Genomic DNA, 19,596 nt, shown 5'->3' with positions numbered 1-19,596 from the left:
CAAGCAATACTGTCACTGAGCTGATGGTGCTCAGTGACTCCTCAAGCTCCTGGCTGGTCTGTACTGCAGGAGCTTGACACCCTGACCACTGAGGCATAAAAAACAGAGAATTGGAAGCCTCAGCCTGACAGGCACCGGAGCATCCCCCAGAGAGGGTCCACGATGTGTGTCTGTGTGTGAGTGTGGGGAGGAGGGCGATGGGGATGGTGGGGGAGGAGAGCAAGGCAGGAGAGGATGAAACAATGAAATGTCAGCCCGTTCCCACCCGCAGCCCTGCCGCAGCGTTGATGAGCATTTAGAAAGCACTGCTGCCTGTTCAGCGGCGTGCGCAGCATCGCCGTGGGACGGATCGGGTCTGTGCAGCCTCGGGAGGACGAGAGAGGGGAGCAGTGGGTGCGAAGGGGAGGAAGGGAGAGTGGTGGGACAGATGAAAATGAAGGATTGTCCTGTCCTTGGATGGGTACACATCGCTGCTAAATCTCTGCGTTTCTCATGGCCTTGTGGAAAGGAAGAGATTAAACCATTGGGACAGGCAGTGTGCAAGCCTCTCCCATAGATGAGGCACCCACAGGATGAAGGGATTTTTGTGCAGCATACACTGGAAGGAGGACCTGGCCATGAGCCTTCAAGGACTGGGGAAGATCGTATCACTCACCCGTGATGTTACCAGCCAGTTCGCTCCCCATGCGCTTTGCAGGCTTAGGCAAACGCTGGTAGGGCAGAGCCAGGTCAGAGACTTGTTGGAAGCCGAAGGGATTTGGGAAAAGAGGGAGAGCAGGGGGGGCTCTGGCTGAGCAGACAGCCTCAGGTGTGGCAGTGGGGAGGCAGAAGGGACCAGAGAGGAGCCACTGTGTCCTGTCAGAGGGAGCTTGCTCCCTGGCTGGCAGAAGGCAATGGGGACACCTTTGCCAGTGGCCCTGGTACCTCGAGTGGCTCCTGACATCTCTTCTGGCTTCGCCATCTTCACCATGCCTCACTCTTTTAGAGTGAGCACTGTCATGGAGATAACCTTCAGGTACTGAAGTCTTCTGTCATCCAGGGCAGGGAGCAGAGAGAAAATGTAGATACGATGTACTTCACCAGGAAAAAAGGTTTGGAAACAGCTCCATTTTCCATGGCTCATGGTGAACTAATACCATTCCTTGGAAGCAGTAATGAAAACCTGCTCTGACCTTGTGCAGAAATGTGGTCAAAACAGCAAGGCGTGCTGAGCGTGGAAGTCCTTGCTGCTGCTGGCTTCAGACCTCATCTCATTGCCCTGTCCATGGATGCTGGGTTGGGCGGGAGAAAGCAGTTCGAGGCTGGTGGTTGCAGTCCTACGGGTCTGAAGGGCTGTAGGGAACAACGAAGGGTTGTTAACGGAGACCCCCTGGAGCAAACCAGTGATGGGTGGCTCTTGCCATCAGTACATTCAGTGTGTTTACTGGCGTCCTTTGGTGTAGGCTGAGAGGCAGCTCGTTTTTACTGAAGCAGCATCACGTGGAGACCAAGCTATGCTGGACCTGACCATAAATTTTATCACCAACCTGCATTACTTCTGTATTGGCAGAAAATACCTTTGCAGGTGGCCACAGCAGCTGCCAGGACTGCACAGCTATCGCAGGCGAGAGCTCTCCCAGACAGGCAGCGCAGTGGGGTCACACCACCTTGACCAGTGCATCATCCCCTCTCCCCTGGGTCAGCAACTTGCCAAAACTGTGTCCTGAGCAAGGAGGCCACTCACGGGCCTGGGGACTTGGATGTGATCCCCAGGGCAGGTCTGTGGGTTGTGCCAGCAGGGACTGCTGAGCCTGGGGAGCTGGAGATGTGGCGGTGGGGGTCTGCTGCTTGGCTAGGGTAAAGGCAGCTCCTGGGTTTGGGGCAGGGGCTATGCCAGCACTGAGGACCAGAACAGGTGAAGGTCACAGCGAGCATCTGCTGCTGCCTGGCTGCGCTCTTCTTCTCCTGCCATAGGAGACCTACTCTTTCTCCTGCCATGCTGTGTTCTGTGTGCATATATTTGTGTTTGAGAGAGGGAAAAGGAGAGGAGGAGGAAAGAAAGGAGGAGAGCGGGAAACTGTCATTCGTGGAAGATTTCCTAATAAATCAGAAGCAGTGTTGGTATTTGCATGGTGGTGGAGCTGGGTTCCCTGCCTAGGGTCAGAGCCCCATGGTGCAAGGCTCTGTCCTGAAGAGCTTGCAGCTGAAGTATGAAATGGGAGGTGACATGTGAAGAGAACAAACAGATGGGGAAAGCGGGAGCTGGTGAGGAGATAAATAGCAATAGCTCTTTGAGCCTTTTCTGTGCCTTTGTCTGGAGGGTTTAAAGCCATCTGAAACTGATGCAAGCATCACTCTCCTTGGCTTGCAGCGATGGACAGACATCTGGGACCAAGACCATGTTCTCTTGTAGAGCCTGGAAGAGTACCCAGTATCTAGAACATTAGCTGGTTCATCTTCTGCCGGCAGAGAGCCTGTCTGAGCAGCCCTGTCCTCGTATTGTTTCTTCGCCTGAGCGCTGTAGGGCTGTGAAGGCAAGGGCCAGTCCTGTCAGTGTGTCTCGGACTCTTTTCTCCATCCCTCCTTGCTGTCTTGCTCCTGCAGCACGGGCTGCCCAAGAAAATCCCACCAGCTCAGCAGGCCTGGGCTGCAAACCAAAAAGGTCGCATAAAAGATGGCTGCACCCATTTATTTAATAATTCGCCCATCCATATTGCCCTTCATCAAAGAGGGTAGCCAGTAGTGCTTTTACTAAGGCCGTCACTGGAGCACAGTGCGCACTGAATGGCTCCTTTCCCCCAAAATGGTAACTGTGGTCTCAAATCAAATGATCTTTTGTTTTGTGTTTTTCTCTTTAACTTAGGGAGCGAGTTTTCTGGGAGCCCGTACAGCCACCCACAATATTCAACGTACAATGACTCCTGGAGATTTCCCAACCCTGGACTCCTGGGTAAGTTGCTGTCCCAGCCTTGGGGGCTTGGTACAAGCTGTGCCCTGTTTTCAACCTGGCAGCGATTGCCCACCGCTGGGGTGGTGGGACGCGTGTCCTGGCGCGGTCCTGAGTCCCCATGCTCGGCCCCCGTGCGGGACTGCATGTCTCCATCAGGGTGCACAGGGTTCCCTTTGCCAGCAAGAAGCCCCATGCCCAAACCTCCTGTCTTCCCCTTTCTGCCCCCTAAAATTCTTCCATAGATGCAAAGTGTTGCCAGAAGGCAAGATCCCCATTTTTTGAGGATGAGGAATCCTGTTCAGACAAAACTTGGGGTGCTTTATCAGGAGCACCTGCTTCAGGGAGGTGCTAGGTTGCTTACAGCCAAACGTGAGCCCCGTTGCTCCCCATGCTGTTGTTTCTTGCTTGTTCAAGCACTTTACATTTCTCCCTGACTTCATGTTGTGTTTGCTCCCCAGTTGTGCATTTGCCCAATCCATCCCTCCTGCAAGGGATGGCTGTGCCCGCACAGCCTTACTGACGCCAGCATGGTCCCTACAAGCGGTGGGGGGCAGGAGCCCCGTGACTCATGCAGGATCATGGCCCTCATGTGAAGGATAAACATAATCCATTTTACACCACTGTCAAAAGCTGGCCCACTTTGACCTTATATACATGTAGCATGCAGTAATTAGAATTTTTCCCTGCATAATTTGCATGGATGAGGTAAGTAAAATACCAATTAATTGTCATCTCTCAACACAGGAGTAGCATGCCTTAGAGATTTCCAGATTTATGGATGACAGGGCTGTTATATGTGACCTCCAGCAGAGAAATAATTTTGAATTTTTGTCATACTTTTTTCATCCAGTTTCTTTGTTTTAAGTAATTGAGTCCCCATGTAATTGAGCCACCCAGGCTGTATTCATCATAGTTCTTGTCCTTAAACAAATCCTTGGGGAGCAATAGACAGCCTCTGCCTCCCATGCCATGGTGCTGGTATAATGCTGCTATTTGCCGTGCCACATTTAAGGGTTTGTTAGTGCTTCCATCATAAATCAGCGGACAGATCTCCAGCTAATATGGATGGGCATAGCTGCACAAAGCCAGGGGAGTCCCTGTGCTTAAACCCGCAGTTTCCATGGCCACAGCCGGCAGCGCCTGCGGGATTTTGGCTTGGCAGTGTGGGGAAGATGCTTTAGCTGGGGAGAAGAGCGTGCGCCACGCTTTCCTAATTTCTAATTTTGCAACTCCTTTGGAAGCAGGAGAGCTGCTTTAGCAAAGCTCTGCTGCATGGACAGGCCTGGGAAGCCAGGTTTTGGGTGGCTTTTTAAATTTTTCTTGCAAACTGGTAAAGAAACTGGCAGGGTATTAAAAATAAATGAAAACCCAGCCCCAAGCCTGCCCTTCCTTGTGGAGAGAGGGCTTTTGGCAAGGCTCCTGGGCTGCATGCCATGCTCCTGCCTGCAGGTGCATACCTCCACAGAGGAGGACATGCGCACTGGAGCCGCAGTGGAGCCAGCCCAGAGCCAGTCTGAAGCCATCCCAGAGCTCTGTGCTGCCCGATGGGGATGGGCAGTGGCCCTTTGACTCCAGCAGCAGCAAGTTGTGCCCACAACCTTCTTGGCTGCTTGTTTTGGGATGATGGGCTCATAAAAGCTCTGAGCATGCTGGCCAAGGTGCAGGATAGGGTAACTCCCCACAGTGCTCCAAAGCCACTGGAGATGGGCAAGTCTGGGTCAGGAGAAGACTTTAAAACAGAGGTTTGTCAGGAGCCGGCCACTCTCTGCCAGGACACCTTTTAACTGTGCCATTCTCTGTTTTCCTGGTTCTTCCTCATTTTTTCATGTCCTTTTCGGATGGTACATTTTTGGGGGCAAATTCTGTCTCGTCTTCAACTGTGCGGGAGCTGCACCATATGAGCACAGCTGAAATGGAGGCATGCTGCCCGCGGCAAGGCTTGCGTCTCAGGCTGGTGAGGATTTCTACAGCAGTATTTACTCAGCAGCATGCTGTGAACATGTGTTTAAATGAGGCAAGGGCAAAAAGATTTGGATGCTACCATCGTCCTTCAGAAACTGCAGCTTTATTGAAATTGAAATGTTTCGTGGTATAATGACAACAATGCTGGCAGTTTCTTGCTGGCAGGAGTTGTTAAAATGTATAATCTTAAATTCCTTCTTTTTATCCTCTTCTAAATACTTTCTTTTGATATTTTCAAAATCCTATGTTTCGGTAAACACAGACTCACTGCACAGATAATGTTATATTGCTTTGTATGTCAGTGATGCATTGATTTGAAGTTACAAGACTGGAAGTTTTAATGCATCAAAAAGAAAACAAAATTGGAGGTTTTGTTCTGCAGGAAGTCCTAAGGATGAACTTACCATTCAAGTTCAGCCTGGTCACAAAACTAGGAGTGCTGGAGTTTCCTGGAGGGGGATCCCCTTGTCTAACCACTAGTAGTTTTAAAATACCTGTTCCACTCTGTTCCTGTCATTGCTGCAGGAATTGTTGAGCTGGTTGAGAGCTGGTGTAGCCTGTACCTCCCTGTGCTGCTCAAATGCCCCATGGGCACCATGTGAGAGCTGGGCAGTGAGGTCTTGGTGAGCTGAACCTTGGGATTCCCTTTCTTTTCAAGCCTCTCTGGCAGAAAAGCACCAAAAGCAAAATAGTGGTCAGTTTGGAATAGCATTTATTAGAAGTCAACATCATACCATACAGGGCATTGCAAAGGTCCATGACTCAACACCTATGTGGGGAAGCCCAGTCCGCTCGCCCATGCCAACACAGTGTTGGAGGGCAAGGCCACTGAGCTGGTGCTCCAAGAGACACTGCAAGGTCCAGGTACAGCTGTAGGACCCGAGCGAGAATGTCTCCCTGTTTGGCCATAGGCTGCAGGTCAGACACATTTCTTGTGCCCTCCAGAGATCCCGCTTAACTGCAGCGCTGCCTTTATCCCTGGGAGCCTGATCCTGCACTCCCTTCTTGGCCAGGGTGTCTGCTAACCCCACTGGTAATTCAGGGCAAGTAGGAATCCTGTGGCAGAGCATTGAAATCCTGCTGCAAGTCTCCTTGCACACCCAGAGGCTCTGTGTGATGAGCCTGAGCACCTGCTGTGGAGAGGAGGTTAATTTAAACTACATCCAGGATGCTTCCACTCTTCTCAGGAGTATACGTGAGAGCGTTTAGTAATTCTCTCCTGAGAGCAAGCTCTGGCAGTATCAGCCTCAAAGCAGAAACCTTGACAAAATTAATCAGGACTAGTACATGGACTGACACAGTTTGTTTTACTAAGTCCCGCTCCTTTCACCAAGATGAAAGTGTAATACTGTAAGCACTTAACAGCGCCTATGTTCAATTAATTCCCTGTGCTGGCAAGAAAAAATTGCACCGCAGCAATCACACCAGCCTAAGACCTGTGAAAGAGGAGCTAAAAGGAGAGATGCTGTGATTTGCAAGTGGCAGGAAGAAAGGATACTTGGGTTGAAAAATGATTTTTGGGGCGAATAAAGAGAACAGGAATAGAGAGAGCTGAGAATGGTGAAAAGACTGTAGTCGTTAGTCTCCAGTCTTTGTCTTGTGAGTATGGAGCAGCAAGGAGAGGCGTGAGACAGTGTCTCCACGGGAAGGCAGGATGATGCTCTTGGCATGCAGGTGGTGGGGAGTGGCTGTCTGGCCCCAGCAGAGCACTGGCTGCTCCCCATCGCCCCTGTGCCTGCTTGTTCAGGTGCTTCCCGCTCCTCTGCACCGGGCAACCCATTAATGTCTGCCACAGCTCGTGTGGGAACTGCTGCAAATGAGTGACTCTGCTGCCTCCTCTCTGGGGCAGTTCCGAATGCCGTGCCTCATAGCTCTTGTGGAACTGGAGATGACCAAGCTGCAGTCCTCCAGGGTGGTCAACAGAAGCATGGGCAGAAGAAGTCAGTTCCCTGCTGCAGCTCTGCAGTGTCTTCCTGCTCTTCCATCGCATCATCGGCCTGAGTGGCACCCACACCCAGCTCTGCGGCAGGGGCATGACAGCGTTTGCTGCATGGGGTGGCTCAGTCCCGCCCCGACCGCAGCTGGAGTGAGGACAGACCCCGAGTTTCAGAGGGATGTGCTGGGAAGAGGATGCAAACCTTGGCTGCTCATGTGGCATCTGGCTTGGTGGCTGTATCACATGTCCCCATCTCAAAGCCAGAAGAGGAGGTGCAGAAGGGGACATCTTTTTTTTTGTTTTCCCCACGCTGTGCTGTGAATGACCTGGAAGTGCTACAGTACAGGGATGTACATGGAGGTGTATGCACAAGCGCACAGGAAGCAAGCATGTGCGTGCCTGGGTCTCAGTCCGTCACTATCAGCACGTCCTGGCGCACGTGCCAGTGTAGAGTCAGCTCAACACACACATGCTAAGAGCCGGTAACAGCAACACAGTCTAATGAAGAAAAACGATTCAATTTCGTGCTGGCTTGTTGCAATAACTTCTTTACCATTTTTGCTTGTCGCATTCTGCTTGACGCTGCTCAGGGCAGGTTTCGTGTGATGTAGCGTCCCCGCTCCCGCCCAGACGTGGTCCCTGCGCACTGGTGGGAAGGGTTTGCCTGCACTGCCACGGTGCCGCGGTTGCTGGTGGCGGCATGGCATCGTGTGAGGGCAGGGCTTGGAGCTGGTCGATTAGGATTAGATTCAGTTCTTCTGTGGGTTTCTGTGAAAAGATTAGAGAACAAGTAGGCGCCAGAAATGACTGTGTCAAGAAATAAATTGATGGTAGTATGAATTAGAAAGGAAAAACGACAGAAGGACGGACAAGTCTGTTTTGGATGGGGGCATGGTGACAGGGAGGAAGAGTGAGTGCTTTGTGATGTGATGTTTTCATTTTTCACTTTAAATACAAGCTTTTTTGATTTCACTCCTGAAAGGTGAACTGGAAAAATCAAACTCAGAAGAAGTGTAAGGCCTTTGGAAAGCATGAGAGAAATATTTGGCTTTGGTAGCTGCACTGAGTCAGAACAGCAGTGGAGGAAGAGGGAGGGGGAAAGTGAAGGCCCTGACCCCAAAAAGACCCCCTTTACCCCAAAACCTCGGGGAGCGCTGCCATCTGGCTCTGGTGGCACCCATGCATCACTCCATGGGTCAGGATGAACTTATTTGGTGCCTCTGGATCCCTTCCCTGGACTTCCCACCCCTCTGCCTGAGCTGACCTGCTGTGGCTGGGTGCTGGTGCCGGTGCCGGCAGGGACCGGGGTCTCTGCTGGTGGTCATGCCTGGGAGCTGGGTACCACCATTCCCTGCTCCCCATCGACCTAGTGGTGCTGTGGTGGGTGAGGACAGCAGGCCCACCCAGCACTTCATGGGCCTGCGAGGTGTTTTACCCCAAGGTGCTGCCTGCCCTACAGGGGAGATGACCCCCAAGGACTCCCAGGCAGCAGGAGTGGCCATGAGGGGCGGCGGACTGACAAACTGGGCGCCCCTCAGAGTGTGTCCCCCTGTTCACTGGACACAGAGAACATCCCCAAAACCCCAGATAGACAGGGCATGCACATTTCAGTTTGGTGAGCTGTTCAGTTTGCCTTTGCTCATTCAAGACTACCTCATTTGGCCGAGGAAGGCTTCCATGTTTTTAATTGCTTGAGTTTGGCTGGGATACACAACATACAGCAGTTTATTTTAGGTACTCATGAGAACGGTGTTCACTGACCTTGTGAAGCTTTCCAATATTCTCCTTTGCAAAATATGGTTCCTGAGGCTTGGGCTTGTTAACCTGATGTCCATCCAGCACAGGACAGTGGTTGTGGTGCCCTCAGCAGATAACACAAGGCTGTCAGTTCTGCACTTATGCAAGTGTAAATGGGATGATGACCCTCTGAAGGGATCTGCTTTGCCTCCATCAATTATGGCTTAAAATACTTACCTTTTAGTTAATAAATGTAGGTGAGATGGCCTCCTGCCTAAAACTTCTGCAAACATCTTTGCAAATGCTTAGCCTGGCCAGTGATTTCACGGACTGTCCTGAATTAGTCACGTATGGTAAGACTACCCTTCTATACCTCTGGGACAACAGTCCTGAAACTTGGCTTATCTTCTTTATACCCAGCCCGCTGCAGCTGGTTTGCACGATATTTAAGTTGGGATGTCTGGGTCACTGAGGACAACACAAACCCCACCATGTACAAGCTCCCATGCTGCTGCAGCACTGACTGATGCAGAAGTCACATTCCCATAGCCAAACCCCATCATTTCTGACCCATTGGGGTTGCAGCAGCAGAGTATAACATGCTTTGGTAGGACTCTGATCCTAAGAAACAAGTTTCTTCTCCATGGCTGTGCCAAGGAGTGCATTGCATATACTGTTCAATAGCAGATGTTGGCTGAGCTCCGTTTTTCAGATGTGTTGGCTTGTGCTCCCTTGGAAATGCGCAGCAGGAGTCTGGTGATGAAGCCTGAGCTGATTTCCTGGCATGGTGCTCAGGATGAAAGTAGCCTAGAAGAAAGAGGCGGGCTTGCCTGTGAGATGGATCCTGGTGGATCCACAAGAGAGAGGTAGGGTGGAAGAGCCCATCCTTGCAGTTGGTAGGGCTGTCTCCTCGGGGTGTCCTCTCAGGCAGCACGACTCATTTTACTGGCCCTGGAAGCCACTCCGGACAGCTCACTGAGGCTGGTTTGGGGAGAAGGTGGAGAAAGCCTTGCATATTGCAATTATACCACCATCTTGAGCTGGCAGTTAACAGTAAATGTCCATGGGCTTCCTCTTAGAGGCTGACGATGGGATTCTCGCTCTGTGCTCAGGCTTTTGAGACAGCAGCCCTTGAGGAATCACTCAAGTTGTTCTGAAAAGCAAAGCCTTCAGCTGGAGGCTGTGTAAAAGGAGGGGAGGACAGGAGGTTCTCCAGCTTCCCAGGCGGAGGCTTCTTGGATCAGTGCTCAGGGAAGAGCTGGTGACTGGCGGCACAGGGCACACTGTCTGGTTTCTCCTTCTTGTTCCAGTGGGTGTGCTGGGGCCATGGTCATGGAACCGCTGGGGCGCTGCCATGCTCAGCCTGTGCCCAGGTGCTGGGCAGCCATTGGACCTACTGGAGCAGGGCTTGCTAGAGTCTGGGTGGGAAGCAAATGGCTGAAAATACACCTTTCGCTTCACTGCCACTGATGCTTTGCCTGACTGAGGTCTGGTGGCACCACCTTCTCCTAGAAGGGCCCGCTCCACTGCCTCCCTGAAGCTACAGAAGTTACCCCCTCTGTGACAAGTCGCGTCCCTGGCCACGAAGACCCTCCACCATGGCTGCTGGACCACTGTCCCAAGTCGGGTAAAGGCAGGGAGTTCAGAATGACTGGTGGCTGTTGGATGGGGTCACTCATGAAACCAGACCCTACAGCCCAGCCTCCTCCAGGACTGTTCCTTGTGTTGGCTCTTTGTCACTCGTCCAAACCTGCCTGGGGGTCTCAGATGTACATGTCTTGAGTGCGAGTCCTTCCAAGGGGCTTCTTCCACACTGCGGCGTGTCATGCATCTCATGTATGTGAAACTGCTGGTGACTGGTATACCAAACTGGTAGTGCCTTGAAAAATTTTTTGCCCGACTCTTTTCTTACACCAAATCAGAGTTGGTTACCTCTCTGGTGCACTTGGAAGGTATTTAATAGCTGGTGCTGTCTGGACAGATTGGTATCTGTCCAGTGATCCTTTGGTGATCACCCAGTCTACCAGCACTTAGCCCCGCAGGGCAGAAGTGTCATTGCCAAAATTTTTCAGGCCTTGTCTTTATAGATGTGTGCCTTGGCATTCATCAATCTGCAAAGCTTTAAGCCTCACCTGCACAGTTCATTCAGGTGTGTAATGCATGTACTCAATCAAAAAATAGTGCATAATTTGATGAGTTTGAGGCTTAAGTGTCTATTTCAAAAGCTGTGATATGGAGTATCAGATACTTTGCTGGATGAGGCGTTGTTTGCTGGAGGTAGTTGTGAACTACTTTCTGAGTTCAAATTTGTTACCAAGTGAAAGAGTCACCAATATTTTCTGAAGACAATTTTTCCCTTCAAGAAATGTGTTGGATGCCGAAGGACTTTCCATGGCCAGGCAGAGGCTGGCGCAGTGTCGTGATCCCAAAGCGGATTCAGTAGCACAGACTTGGCATTTCTTTCTGGAGCTCTAAGGTCACTGCTAGAGCTAAGCAAAATCCGGGGGTGTTATTCCCTGAAAGCAGTAAGTTGAGAAAAGGGGGAATTGTTGTTGAGTCCAGTGAAATATGTTGAATGCTTTGGGGTTCAACCTTCTCCTCCTTCCAAAAGGAGGAAAAAAAGAAATCGGAGAAGTCAGGGTGTTGTAATATGTTGGGGCTGGAACATTTTGACCTTCCATTCTGAAAAGTAATTAACTTTTTGGGGGAAGTAAATCAAACTAATGTTTTGAGTGGAGGAAGGGAACCTGGTACCCTACAGCCGGCAGAAATGCAAAGCAGCGATAGCACCGTTCTCATGCAGAATGCATGAATGTGATTTTTATTCTAATTACCCAGCCTTTATTGCTGAGAGTCTGAGCTCAGGCTGGAGAGCTCTCTGCCGCCTGTGTCGGCACGCTGCAAGCTGGCACCTTTCCACCTTTGTCTTCCTCACAGTCGTTTCGTCTCTTGCAGGCTCCCCATACTACTACAGCGCTGCAGCCCGCGGGGCAGCCCCACCAGCGGCTGCAGCTGCCTACGACCGCCACTGACGCTGGAGCCCAGAGCACCAGCACTGACTGCATGCACCGCCTGGGACAACTGCGACGAGTCACCTTGCTGCAACCACGCCAGCCACGCTGCAAGGGAAGGAGAAAGTACCTAGTAGGAACATGCTAATTGAAATTTTGCTCTTTAAACTTGGTGAACTGATCATTGTTGTATTCTTAAAGCTGGTCGTGTTGACCGGGTCTCAAATCAAACAAAGAAACAGGAGGAAGCGGTTCTCCTGATGCTCTGTGTGATCAAAAATGCGCGGTAGCTTCATGTCTTTTGCAGCTGGCTGGCTACTGCTTTAATCGCCTGTGGGTGCCACGGCTGTATCTGGGGATAAGGAAAAGATGTGAGCAGCCCCCCTTGGGGCAGCTTCCTCTTGCTGCACACTGAAACAGGCTGTGAGACTCAAGGCAATTTTCTTTTTTTTTTTTTTTTTTTTTTTTTTTTTTTTTTTTTTTTTGTGGCAAAGAAAAAAATCAGTCTGCTCAATTTTACACAAGCACCACTGTAAATACTTGCTTGTTTGTATTACTATAAGAGTGGCTTAAGCATAAGCAGCAACATTGTACAAATACAAACTCAAAACGCATCTCAAAATGTGTTTTGAAACTGGTGCACTGATTCAAAGAATTCGGTAAGCTTTAAGCAACTTTGAACCAGGTTAACACTCATTGTGGCTATATTTCGGGCTGATGTTATTTCTGTATAGAGCATCCTATCTGACAGTCATGTGTGATCATGCTATATGCTGGTATCAAACACATGGGCAACTGAAGACATGGGCAGTTTTGTGACATTTTACTGCTTAATATTAATTTATGTTCATTTGTCACCATAATGAGCACTGAAACAAATTCTCTGGTTTCAAGTTACGCAGCATCCAAGAAGGAATTCCTAAATAATAGTTGACACCTTATGTACATCTCAATAGGCTGTGTGTTAAAACCCAATTATGAACACCCTGAGAAGAAGGGGAGAAATACCACGGTAATCATTTTTGTTAAATGGACGTATTGAGCAGGGCGTACCGAGCACAGCAGTGGCCACGTGGCCACACGTGCTTTCTGAGGCAAACAGGAGGGGAAGGTGCTCGTTTTGGGGATCTGTGCATTTCAGTGAAGGCACTTCAAATTCAAGATGCTGTAGTCCAGACATGTGCCAGGGCGGATTTTGCCCCGTTAATTCCACGTTCCTTCCCTCCCGCTCGGAGAGGGAGCACTAATAGTGACATGTCCTTTGATGTGTGGCTTCCTGGGGCTAATGAAGAGAGGAGAGCGGCTACAAACAACCCACTAAGCAGCTACACCAGTCACTGCCGCTTCATGGAAGCCAGGAGAACTGCTGATTTTCGCCTGCAGCTCCCCCTGCCCCAGACTGAGGGGCAGCCAACCTCAGTAATGCATTGATGACAGGCACGGCCCCGTCCCCTCTTCCTGAGGGCAGTGGAGAAGCTCCCTGACCCTGGTGAGATGAAGATCTGTCTGTAGCCTCCTTACTCCTGACCCAACCATCCTCATCCACCCAGAGCAGCACAGGCACTGCAGAGGGGTCCTGTTGGTGCTTGCCTCTGTGTGTCCCAAGGCTGAAGAAGGGTTGTTGGTGTTGAACCTGAGATGCATTCCTGTGGATGAACAATCAGGTACAAATACTTGCTTCCAGCTGTACAAGCATTTCTCTGAAATGGCAGCTCCTGAGTTAACATTCCTCCTCCTCCTCCTCCCTCTCCATCTCATCACTTGTGCTGCATGTCCAGTGTCCTTTAGTGGCCACTGACCCATTGAGAAGCTCCCTCTCCAACTCCAGTGGCATCTTCTCACGCTATGGCAACACAGCCATCACTTCCAGGTTTCCGGCACAGATGTGTTCAGATCCTCAAAAGCGATGAAGGCACCCAGGTCCCACTGGCTTAATGACGTTTCAGTGAGATGGTCACAGAGCCTGTCAGAGATCTTGGCCGAAGTCCTTCAAACTGCGTCCCTAACCCAGAAGTAAGTTTTGTGACAAATTTACCAATGGGAAAAGTCCTGCTTTTCGTCTTTCAGCAATTAATAGCTGATACACACCCATTTTTAACTGAAGACAAATAACAGCATGGACAGTTTACACAGGGAACATTCTGAAGCATTACTTTGGTGTCGTCCTTTTCTGAGCACTCCGTGATTGCTGGCATGCTGGTGGCAAAGCTGCAAAGGGCGTTTCTGTCCCTGGACGCTGGTTGTGTAGGGACTTTTCATGCCTACCCTGGGCCAAGGCATGCGTGTTGTCTGCGCCCTGAGTACACCCACCTTCTCTGTGAGCTCGGGAAGGGATGAGGCTGTCTGGCACCTTGGCTGGAGAGAAAAGAAATGAGGGTTTGACAGCAGGCAGCGAGGGTGCGGGTGATAGCTCTGGAGTAGAGGTGGGCTGAGCTACACCAGCTATGGAGACACCACCTGCTTAGTGACCAGGCTGGTCTAAAATGACTCACTCTGTCTGTCCAGTGAGGGAACAGCAGCTCCTGTCAATGGCATGTGGGTACTTCACCCGCTCTGCGTACTGCCCTGCAAACACGTTTCTTCAGTTTGTTTCCTCAGTGCCATGGCTTGTGCAGTGTATGCTAATTCAGATAACATTGAGAAGACCAAACATGAGACTTCAGCAGATGTTAGCATGCTCAGGCTGGTGGCGCTTGCAGTTGGGCTGGGAACTTAGGAAAAGCACGGTGAGGATATTTCCTCTGAAGGATGCATGGATGCCACTGGATGAAGTGACCCGAGGTGCTCAGACCTGTCTGACCCTATGGTTTTCATCGGGACTCCCTGAGGGTGGCCCTCAGCCAGAGCCACTTGCTGGGCATGCTGGTGGGCTCCATCCCACCGGCCAGTGGTGCAGACAGGGATGGTGCGGGTGCGCGGGCAGCATACAGGTCCTGGCAAGAGCCATGGAGGGGAAACCCCAAACTCCCACGTGCACCTGCACCCAAAACATGGCAGCCAGGCTCGCTTATATCTGCTGGGGCTGCTTCCCTGCAAGAAAGGCTAGTAAGAGTTCGCCCATTGAGTATGCATGCCATACTTCTGGAAAAGACACTTCTTGACAGTGCTTTCTGGTTTTGAGAACATTTTGCCTGGGGTTTACAAACTGCTTTCCTTAGGAGGCCTGGACTTTCTGTCCATAGTCTTCATTGGGGGAATTCTCCTCCTCAGGGAGCATCTTTGAAAGGCGCTGCTGGCAGAAGGTTGTCCTCTGGGGATGACAGAGAGCCATCTGCTGCTGCCCCCTCCTGTGCGGCCCCTCTGTGGCAGGGATGGAGGACCACTGCCCCGGCCCATTTCATAGGGAGTTGCTGGATGAGGTGGAGGCTGGAAGCAAATGATCCCTTGGGGCTGCAAGAAGGGGAGAGAGCAAGACCAGCACATGGGTTTGGGGTGCCCTGCCTACCTTTTGCTCAGGCGGGATGCCCCTAACATGGCATATCATTACCAGACCCTTGCAGAAATCAGCCCCATAAAGTGCCTTTAGGTAGTTTCAGCACTAAACACTATAATACGCTTGGCTAGATGGAGGGTTTTCCAGTAGTATGCGCTCCAGCAATACATTCATCAAGTACAGGCTAAGAAATGAAATCTGAGAGATGGAGAGGCAAAACGCTGCCATAAGACTAAATAAACGGAGGCCATGAGCCAGGATTACATGAATTGACTTGTTGAGGAAACCGTCAGTCAAACGCTGTGAGAGTGTGACCATAAAGAAGACGTAAAATGCTGTGGGCATTGAGTTTGCTTAGCGTCTGTGTCCGAAGGTTCAATTATGGAGGCATTACCATTAGGCAGCTCCACTGACTTGCAGAGATCAGGATGTCTCAGGACCGGATCCGCAGACCAAAAGCTTTGTTTGTTCGCTGTCAAATCAGAAAACCGCTCCAGGCTCTGGGAGCACAGGCCCAGAGAGTGTGAGTTGATTCAGAGATGCAGAGATGTCTGAGCAGTGTTCTGATCCATGCTGGGACCGCAGGCAGCGGGGCAGCCTCGGTACTTGAGGCACTTGGAAAGGAGACAGCGAGGGGAGAAACAGCGCCAGGAGAAGAAAAAAGAAGAAAAAGAAACAGGCTGAGAGGTGGTTTTCAGAAAAAAGTATGTCTGATCGGGGAGGGGTGGTCAGTGGTGCTCACAACAGTGAGTGCTGGGACACCCGTCACCCCCCTCTCGGCTCCCTGTGGCCGAGACCTCTCAGTGCAGTGGTGAGAGGGCAGCGTGATGGGCTGGCTGTGCTGGGTGCTGGCAGCTGCTGGCTGTTGATAAATGCTCTGCCATGCTCAGTATTAACTGATGGGGTTGTATTCCTTTTCTTATTTTCTTTAATTTACCTATTCTGCATGTCCTTCAGCATGGAGGAGAGAGGAAGCCATGTTACGGTGTCGCTTATTTCCAGCCACGAGTACTCACAGCTTCAAAGAGCCGTGGCCCGTAGCAGAATTAACTTGTGTGTCTGCAGCTGGTAGCTACATGGCTACAACCGAGTGTCCTCCCTGGTGCTGTGCTCTTTCCTGCATGCGTGTGCCCACACCTATGCCACCAGGACACATGAGGCCACGGCCACAACAGGTAGCACAGCATTAAGCTGACCCACCCTGTGACTCTGTCCCAGCAAACGCTGGGAAAACCTGCTTTTTCTTCTGGATTCACTGAGAAAATTATGTTAGAGGGACAACAGTTCTTGGGTAATGTGCCCTGCAGCCTCTTGCCGAGCATGCAGGCGATGGTCCTGTACATAGGCTAGCAGGCAGAGTCAGGTTGGGCGGCTTGCACCGACACGGGCACTGGGCGCATGTCCCGAGCCATGTCTGCCACCGCTCCACGGCGGAGGCAGAGCGCTCAGTGGTGGCGGAAGGCTGGGAATGCCAGCCAGAGAGCCCTGTTGTGTCCCTCAGACCGAAACCCACTCCTGTCACAGGTATGTGTTACGGCAGCATGAGAAACAAAAAGATCTGAAAGGATCAAAACCAGTTAGTGTCACTTTTCTGGTGGAGCTAATGAGACTTGATGTGCAAACACCGAGTGAAAAGCACATCAAAAAGGTGCCTGGTGCCAGGATTGCTTGCTTTGGCGTCGTGGCTGGTGTAGGTGTCGGCTCCAGCTGAGACCTCCGCTCGCTGCTCCTGCGAGAGGGCTCACGCAGTGGAGGAGCTCCAGGGCGGGAGCCAGACTGAAGGGGCTTTGCAGGACACTGTCACAGCACTGCAGTGCGGGCGGGCGGGCGTGTAGAGATTGACGTGCACACACGTGTGTATGTGCAAGCATGCTTGAGTCTCCCAGACGCTGGGGGGGTCGCGGAGGGGTGGACCTGAGTCCTGCGATAGCCCTGGCCACCACCAGACCTGACCCTTGTGTCCAGGGTCTTTTGCTCTGCCCTGTCGAAGCAAGACGGGAAAATGGCCAGTGGGCATTTAGACCTGCCTTTCGCTTTGCTCAGCCTTGGGTGGGAAGAAACCTTGTCCTGGTTTTTCACTTTCTAGTGGCCTTTGTACATTCTGAAATTACAGAAACTCATTTCATTGCAAATGGAATTCCTTTCCAAGAAAAAAAAAGAACAAGCTTTTTTTTTCTTAGAGACAAACTACTTTGTATTAGGGACTTCTAGCATCAAAGAAATACATATCTATTGTATCCACCAAAGTCTGCAATGCCTGCATTGAAGCTTACTTCTTAAAAAAGAGAGGAAAAAGAAAAGAGAGGGAGAGAAATAAAAGCTTCCTCCCCTTGAAAAATACATACAAACAAGAAAAATAACTTACAAAAAAACTCGTAAAAATAACTGTTGAATTGCCTTTGAAAGTAGGGGATAACATCTGTTGCAAAACAGATGAAAAAATGCTTCTTAAAATGTGTATGTTTTGTATTCTTTTTTTCTAGTAGGAAAAGAACAGACTTGAAATCTTGGTGTTTTTTCCTTAGTGCTGTGTGTTGCTTTTGTGTGTTATAATATTTGAATGTAATTACAGCAGTGCCAATTTGCCAAAGATGTCGAACATTATTTTGGGGGTTTTGTTTTGGGGTTTGTTTTGGGGAGCAAAAGGGGAGGTGGGCTGGGGAGTGGGGGTGCTAAGGCATGGGTCAAAAGGGAGGGGCTGTTTGAAGGGGTTTTTTTCATTTATTTGGTTTTTTCAATTCTTTTTCTTGTCAATACTGAAATTTGTGATTTTATTCTAAGTTAAATGGTTGACTGCAACACTTTTTATTTTTAGATTAGTTGAAGAAACATGCAATAAGATTGGCGTAGTTCAATATCTGTGTGTCTTTTCATGAGAGTGACTGTTACTTGTGGACATTTGGTTTTATGTAACCTTTATGTGAGATAATTATTTGTAAATATTTACCATAATTTTATTGGTTCCTAAAATAAAAGTAATTTTTTTAAGTTCAAAAAGCCTGCTTTCACTCTTGTTTTCACCTTGTGTCCTGGATCCCTTGGAAAAAATACCAGGTGGTTGCCTTTGAAATGGGATTTTCAGGGCCCTTGTGAAAAGGCATCCATCACGCAGGGCCAGGCCCTGCAGCCCGGGGCTCACCGAACCCACCTCACCATCTGGCTGCACTGTCGGACCCGGCAGGGTGCTGCACACGCCAACAAAGCCCGAGTCACCACACAAACGGTAAGGTTTGTGTTGGTGAGCGAAGTCCACGTCCTCAGATCTCCTCAGTCCTGCAGGCAAGTTGACCTCCTGATGGGGCATAGACAACCTCCAAGCCAACCTAGATGCAAACTGGAATGGTTCGCTGGGGACTGGGGCCATCAGCTGTTCAGGAGCACCTAAAGAGCAGCTCTTGGTCTCTGAAGAACGCAGTGGTTTTGCTGAGGTTTTTCCCGCTTCGGAGCAGGTCTCTGCTGCCCTGCCCAGCCCTTCCACCACGGGAGAGGGTGTCCTCTGGCTGTATGGGCAGAAGGGAGGGGAACTGCCAGGTATGGAGATTTTTGTCCCAGCTGCCTTCTTGTTCCAAGCACAAACAACTGGTCCACTGTGAAACAGACAGGAAGAGCCCAAACTTCTGCCCATTTCACTGCTGGCCACCAGCAGAGACAGGGTTGCAGCTAGGCAGGGAACCACTGAGCGCTGGAGAGTAGGCAAGCTCTCCTTCCCCCTGCCCTGCAGTCCATCCCAGCTGTGTCTTGAGATGCATGTACCCGTGTGTATGTGCCACTAGCTGCAGGATTAATCTCACTAACTACTACTGCCATAAAACAACCTCTTATTAAAAAGAGCTATAGCTAATGACTGCTGAATTATTTATTGTCAATGAGTTACATATAAATGCATCTACATTTGGATGCATAGGCATAAGTGGGGATTTTTTGTGGTGCTACTGATGTTTCTGCAGGCTTACCTTTGTCTCCATCTGACATCTCATGGCAGCAGCTCTGTGTCTCTGCAAGTTCATACATGCACTTGGGACTGCTGTCTGGTCTGCATGACCAGAGCCAAACTTCTTGTATAGCCTTGAGTTGTGAGACATTTACTTGGATCATCATCACACGTGTCCTGCTTGTGCTGGCCCATGGTGCTGCAGTACCCCAAACACCCAAACGTTAGGTTTGTGAAACAATGGTAGGGGAATATCCATTTGATTTGACATGAGCATGTGTTTGGACTGAGCTCCCATATTCCCTGTCTTAATTTTAGCAGTATGCTAGCAACCGAGGTATTGCAAATTTTAATGAACATTAAACAAATAATGGTGAATGTGTCCAGAACTTCTGCCCTCACCCATTCTGAATTCCTAGTGCTTTACTAACGATGTTCGTACCAGATCAGCTGGTCTGGAGTTAATTTTCTTTGCTGTGCTTTGGATCTGTAGCTAGAGCAGTGTTGGTAACACACCAATGTTTAGCTCTTGCTGAGTAGGCTTGCACAGCATCAAGGCTTTCTCTGCTTCTCTCTCTGACCCCAGAGAACAGGCTGGGAGTGGGCATGAGGCTGGCAGGGGACACAGCCGGATGACTGACCCCAACTGACCAAAGG

The 19,596-nt window shown here is 50.3% G+C and overlaps 1 protein-coding gene across 9 annotated transcripts in view; it reads left to right on the top strand.

Moving 5' to 3' along the window:
- The window catches only part of PAX5 (paired box 5), a gene marked incomplete at both ends in the record, with an annotated part of 139,498 nt that extends 127,894 nt beyond the window's left edge, over window positions 1-11,604 (top strand). For 6 of the 9 annotated variants that reach the window (XM_082335775.1, XM_082335772.1, XM_082335770.1 and 3 more), the window contains 2 exons: window positions 2,843-2,929; window positions 11,520-11,604. In XM_082335775.1, the coding sequence (XP_082191901.1) occupies window positions 2,843-2,929; window positions 11,520-11,596 (164 nt within the window). The remainder of the gene's footprint in view (window positions 1-2,842; window positions 2,930-11,519) is intronic. The other 3 variants (XM_082335774.1, XM_082335773.1, XM_082335769.1) reach the window with 1 other exon arrangement.
- Window positions 11,605-19,596: the final 7,992 nt, after the last annotated feature.

This window comes from Platalea leucorodia (genome assembly GCF_965183815.1).
Source record: "Platalea leucorodia genome assembly, chromosome: Z".
Lineage (NCBI taxonomy): Eukaryota > Metazoa > Chordata > Aves > Pelecaniformes > Threskiornithidae > Platalea > Platalea leucorodia.
Note: the sequence above shows the minus strand (reverse complement) of the source record. Positions and strands in the feature narration are given on the sequence as shown.